The sequence below is a fragment of the Citrus clementina genome, unplaced genomic scaffold, assembly GCF_000493195.1.
Source record: "Citrus clementina cultivar Clemenules unplaced genomic scaffold, Citrus_clementina_v1.0 scaffold_2, whole genome shotgun sequence".
In the NCBI taxonomy this organism is placed as follows: Eukaryota; Viridiplantae; Streptophyta; class Magnoliopsida; order Sapindales; family Rutaceae; genus Citrus; species Citrus x clementina.
The window spans coordinates 10,652,944-10,659,559 of NW_006262688.1; the positions used below are offsets into that span (position 1 = coordinate 10,652,944).

General features: G+C 34.1%; 1 protein-coding gene across 1 annotated transcript; it reads left to right on the forward strand.

The window, feature by feature from the left end:
* The first annotated feature begins 2,237 nt into the window (after nt 1-2,237).
* LOC112100876 lies at nt 2,238-2,945 on the forward strand. The gene has a single exon (XM_024190740.1). It carries the CDS (start codon nt 2,238-2,240, stop codon nt 2,943-2,945), a length of 708 nt encoding a protein of 235 aa, XP_024046508.1.
* Nucleotides 2,946-6,616: the final 3,671 nt, after the last annotated feature.

Here is a 6,616-nt window from a genome sequence, read left to right on the forward strand (position 1 = left end):
CTAGAGCTGATTGGCTTTTGGCGGGAGATAAAAATACGAAATTTTTTCATGCCAAAGCTTCAGCGAGAAAATATAAGAATAAAATTTGGGGAGTTTTGGATGAAGACGGAAACTGGACTGAAGAAGCTGAGGAGATCGAGAGCAAATTTTGCGATCATTTTGCAAACCTCTTCACTACAACAAGGCCTTCAAGACAGCAAGGGGAAGCAGCTGTGGACAGTGTACCAAGGAGAGTCACAGCAGAGATGAACAAGGAGTTGACCAGACTATTCACAAAGAAGGAAATTAAAGAAGCTCTTTTCCAAATGTGCCCAATGAAAGCACCAGGACCGGATGGCCTCCCTACGGCTTTTTTTCAAAAGCACTGGAAATTTGTCGAAGAAGGAGTAATAGCTACATGTCTGCAAATTCTAAATGATCCAGGTAACCTCGCTCTACTAAACCATACGTACATTGCTCTTATCCCAAAAATAAAAAAGCTGAGAGATGTAGCTGACTATAGACCTATTAGCTTGTGCAATGTCATTTATAGAATCATAGCAAAATGCATAACAAATAGGTTAAAGTAAATTCTGCATGATGTAATATCTCCAAATCAAAGTGCATTCATTCCAAATAGACTCATCACAGACAACATTATTATAGGATATGAATGCCTTCACAAAATTAGAATGAGCAAGGGAAAGAAAAATAGGCTAGTTGCGTTGAAGTTAGATATAAGCAAAGCCTATGATAGGGTGGAGTGGAATTTTTTAGAGCAAATCATGTATAAGCTAGGATTCGAAAAAACCTAGATTGACTTGATTATGAATTGTATCTCTACCTCATCTTTCTCTGTACTGATCAATGGGGCGCCTAAAGGTCTGGTGAAGCCAGAGAAGGGTTTACAACAAGGCTGCCCTTTATCCCCATACTTGTTTATTATTTGTGCAGAAGCTTTTTCCAGTATGCTGATTCAAGTAGAAAAAAAGAAGCATTTCCAGGGGTTGAAGTTCAACAAAGAGCTTTTCATCAATCATTTGTTGTTTGCGGACGACAGCCTAATCTTTAGTAGAGCTGCAATGGAAGATTGCAAAAAACTGAAGCATATTTTTTATCGTTATGCTGCTGCTTCTGGTTAGATCTTCAACTTCGTAAAGTCATCCATGTTGTTTAGTGGAAACGTTTCAACTGGGCAAATAAATAAAATAAAAGACATCTTCCAGCTAAAGGTGGTTTCGAAGCATGAAAAGTATTTGGGGTTGCCCTCCATGGTTGGAAGAAAGAAAGTCAGCTTTGTCAAGGAAATAAAGTTGAGAATCTTAAGCAAAATCTCGGGATGGCAAAGCAAATTTTTCTCAAGCGGAGGTAGGGAGGTTCTAATAAAAGTAGTGGCCTAGGCTGTTCCAGCCTATGCAATGAGTGTGTTTCAAATTCCTACAACTTTATGTGAAGATATACAACGAGCAGTTGCTGGTTTTTGGTGGGGAGTAAAAAAGGATCAGAAAAGCATCCACTGGACAAAGTGGGAGAGTCTTTGTCACGCAAAGGGCAGGTGAGGGCTTGGATTTAGAGACTTTGCATGTTTTAATCAAGCCCTGATAGCCAAGCAAAGCTGGAGAATAATCCAAAACCCTGAATCTTTGCTGACGAAAATTTTGCAGGCAAGATATTTCAAGAGTTGTGAATTCTTACAAGCCAAGTTGGGATCAAAACCATCTTTTATTTGGAGGAGCATACTTTGGGGGAGACAAATCATCCAAAAAGGAATGAGATGGAGAATTGGGTCAGGGGATTCGGTTAAGGTATACAAGAGCCAATGGATACCAAGACTACAAACTTTTAAACCTATTGCTTCGGCAACTCTAAGTATGGATGCCACTGTAGCAAAATTAATAGATGCCAATCATCAGTGGAAAGAAACACTCATACATCAGCATTTCAGCAAAGAAGATGCTGAAAAAATTCTGCAAATCCAGCTCCCAAACAGCCCCCAACCAAACCAAATCTTGTGGCATTATGATAAAAAAGGCCAGTATTCGGTTAAGAGCGGATACCAGATAGCTAGGAAGATCAAGCACCCTGAAGAATCATCTTGCTCTAAAAACAACAGTGGGCAATGGAATGTGATATGGGCAATAGAGCTTCTAGAGAAAATAAAAATTTTCATGTGGAGGGCTGTAAAAAATCTGCTCCCAACAGCAGAAAACCTATAGAAAAGGAGAGTGTTGCAGGATCCAATATGTTCGAGGTGTAAAATGAAGGCTGAGAGTATCGTCCATGCAATATTGGAATGCAAACCAGCAAGACAGATGTGGAAACTAACTCCCTATTATGCAAAAATGAATGTGCTCATAAATCAGGATTTGTTATCTATGATGAAGGAAATAGAAAAAAGAAGAAGCAAAGAGGAGTTACGGAGAATAATTGCGTTGTGCTGGGCAGCCTGGTATTCAAGAAATGGGTCTATCTTTGAAAATGCAGAGCAAGATCCTCATATCACAGTAGCCAAAGCTGATGCCACTGTTGAGGCTTATGCAAGAGTAAAAATGGGGAAGATTTTAGCAGCAGCAAGCAACACACCAAAAAAGAGCTCAAGCTGGTTACGTCCTCCGCAAGGCTTATTCAAAGCAAATGTTGATGCGGCCATAAATGAAGAGAAAAAGGAAGCAGGACTGGGAGTGGTGATCAGAGATAGCAAGGGAGAAGTGATAGCTACAGCTGTAAACCGAACACCCTTCTACGGGAATGTAGCTCAAGCTGAAGCAACAGTAGTGAACTTTGGGCTCCAGACTACAATGGAAGTTGATTTGCTACCTCTAATTGTTGAGACGGATTGCAAAGAAGTCTTTGATTTTTTCTTCCATAAGCAGAGCAGCAGAACGAAAATATTCTGGAATATAGCTGGAATTAAAAAAAAAGATGAACTCACTGAACAGCAGGGCAAAAATTCAGCATATCTCTAGAGACTGTAATGCAATTGCTCATGCACTAGCTAAGATTGCCCTAGGTAGTGACAGATCTTGCGTTTGGAAGGGATCGTTCCCTCCTCAAATCATGTGCTTATTTTCAAAGCTTTGTTAATGAAAGTAAATCTTTCTATCAAAAAAAAAAAAAAAAGATGGATACATTGAACCCATTAAAAATGTTCACCACCACCAAGCCTAGGGATGGCAATGGGCACCGCCCGCAGCGGGTTTGCCGTTACCAAACCCAAACCCGCACAAAATTTGAATTATCAAACCCACTCGCAACCCGCAGCGGGTTTTAATTTTTTAAAAAAAACCCACCCGCAGCGGGTTTTAACAATTACCAAACCCGCAATGGTATCCGGCGGATTTTTTACGGATTTCCGTATTTAAAATCACAAATGTTTATTATATAAATTTATAATAATAACCTCAAATTTCATATAACATACTCAATTTTATATTTAAACAATGTAAATAAAAAATTAAAATTTCCACATCAATTCAACACAAATTCTCAAATTTAAGTATAAATTATACAAATCTATTTAAAAAACACAAACTAGTATCTAAAAATAATAATTACATTTCATATTATCATTTAAAACAAGCTACAAGAGAAGATATTCATTTCATTCACCACCATAAGCACACATCCAACACAATGCCTATAATAATAATTAAGATTAATATTTTCAAATACTAATTCGAAGGAAAATGCCTTTAATTTTCTTTAGGTTATGACTTTAGAATAGGAGATGGATCACATACACACATATACAACTTTGAGCCTTTGGTTATTTGGTAATTTGATTAATGACATTATTTTCTTTATACATTTTTATATTAAAATTAAATTAAAAATATTTGGAAAAAATATTGCGGGTTTGGTGGATATCCATGCGGGTATCCATCGGGTATAAGGTTAATACCAAACCCACCCGCATCCATGTGCGGGTTTTAATTTATAATACTAAACCCGCCCGCAACGGATAAAATTACCCGCAACGGACGGGTTTTGGCAGGTGGGTTTGGGCGGGTTTGCGGGTACAATTGCCATCCCTAACCAAGCCCTCCCAAAATCACCGAGATGAATGAAGAGCTGGAGCGACCCTTCACCGAGATACACGCTATTTCTCGTGAATCATGACATCCATCACCAAAATTTTAAAAAATTCTGATTTTTCTTTACACACCCCTCTGAATTTCAATAATACCCCTTATTATTCTTTTTCCCATTAATGATGAACCATGTTATAGATTGTTGTTTTCCATATTAATCTTATATTAATTCTATTGAGTTGACCAAGCTATTCAAATTTGATCCCGTGCCACGCAATTTTTCCTCCTATTTATTTTATAGGAATGTTTACTAATATTTATATAAGACAATTGGTAAATTTACTATCTTCAAATCACTCTTCTTATTTTTAAAAAATCTCAATTTATTCCTCATTTTTGTCAAGGAAAAAAAAATCATCAACTCACCCATTTTTTCTCTATCTTTTATACAAAAATAAGAGTAACTTGAGATTTTCAAAAGTTATAAGATGATTTGAAGATGATCAATTCAGAAGGGAGATAATTCAAAATTTATCCTTTTTATAATCATGATTACTTGAATGGGTGCGATCTCGTAATTCTAATTAAGTGATTTTTAAATAATTTTATTTTACTACCCACACAAATTCAAATTTTAAGAATAATAAAAAATTAAATAAATCTAATTAAACTTTGTCCATCCTATTAAAAAAATAAATAAATAAAATCGGTCAAGAAGCTTAGCAGCATCTTCGCTTAATAAGAAGAAAAAAGAAAAAAAAACATTACATCAGCATATGTGTCAACAAAAATGACCCACATAGGGCCCTATCCAATAGGGGTGTTCACGGATCGGATTTTACGGATTGGACCTCAATCCATATCTGATCTACGATTTTACGGATTATAAATTTTTAATCCAATCCAATCCAGGGATTGATGAAATTCAATCCAAATCCAATCCATACATCTGCGGATCGAATGCGGATTTGACCCAATTCATATTCAATCCACCATTTTACGGATTGGTTTGCGGACTGAAAATTTTTAATTATGTCCAATTCACGAACTAACTAAATAAAAAAAATAATATAAAAATAATTTTATTGCCAATCAAATTTAAAATTAAATAAGATTTAAATAAATTAATTATTTAAATAAAACTAGAAAATACATTTAAAGTTTCAAAACATAACAAAAACGAAAAAAAAAAATAATTCGTTTATATCAGTATGTGGAAATTAACTATTTAAAAAGCTATATTTGTTTATTTAATTAATTTTATTTTATATTATTATCGGATAAGATGTAATATAGTGTTAATGTAACTATATTTTAACTTATTTATTTACTAGTAAGTACTAATGCCATATTTACAAGTTTTAATTTTTAATTAAATAAATACTTTTTTATTTTTTTGCGGATTTGCAGATTTTTGCAGATTTACAGAAGTAAATCCATATTCAATCCATCGATTGTGGATAATCAAATTTTCAACCCAATCCAATCCACTAATCCACGGATCGGATTTTTATGGATCGGATTTTTACGGATCAAACAGATTGAGCGGATTGGATTGGATTTTGAACAACCCTACTATCCAATATAGAAAATTCTTTATTACTTATGCCCGACCGACATGGCGGAATGATTTTTTGAATAGGTTTCAAAAGCTTTATTTAGTTAGTTAAGTGAGCTTGAGTCTTGTGAGATAGAGAGTTGAAAATTGATGCGGATTTTGTCCATTTATTTACTTTTAAAACTAAATAATAATTAATTTGACAATTTTATTACATTTTTTTTTGGTTAAAAGTACTTAATCATGTTTGCCCCAAAAAAATTAATCAAATAGTTTTAAACAATTTTATTTATACGGCACCCCTGTTTAAATTTTAAAGTTAAAACATAAAGTTGATTTTTTTATAGGTATTATTCAAGTCAAACTTCTCAGTAAATCAGTCTATTAATGTACAATAAGTATTTATTTAAATTCAAATTATCGATTGTAATGCAATGATTAGGATAATGATTTCTTTTTTGTGCATTAAATAGTTGATTTAATGTAAGAATATCGTTTTCTATTATCATTGCCATTGTTTTGATAAATCCTATTCATAACCTTGCTTGAAATTTAAACCATTGATAAAACTAACATTTCACTGTAAACGCATTAGGAAAAAAAAAAGAAGTATTTGAATTGCAAACGGCTAGCTGAATGGAATACATCTGCTACCAAGTCAAGAATTAAATCCCTCTCTTTCCCCTTTTTTGGGAAAATGTTGGAAACTTCGAACACTCTCCATACGAGTGAGATAGGAAACTTGGAAATTTTTTCACTTTATGTGTACACGGAGATCCTTTGGTTCATTTCTTCTATTTGAGAGATTATCTAAATTCAATGACAATGTAGTGTGTTTTTCTCCGTTACAATTTTTTGACATCCTAGATGAAATCGAATATTAAAAATTTTCTAGAGACCTAATTATGTACGTAGGGCATATAGTATATATAGGAGGGACCAAATTATCATTCACATACCTGCTAAAACATATAAACAGTACAGAATGCTTTCTTTTTATTTATTTCACAAAATTTCCATTTCTTTAGCACACTCGCAATTATTACAA

Bases quoted from the DNA above. Each gene is read 5' to 3' on its own strand.
- LOC112100876 (XM_024190740.1), top strand. From the start codon at position 2,238: ATGAAGGCTGAGAGTATCGTCCATGCAATATTGGAATGCAAACCAGCA.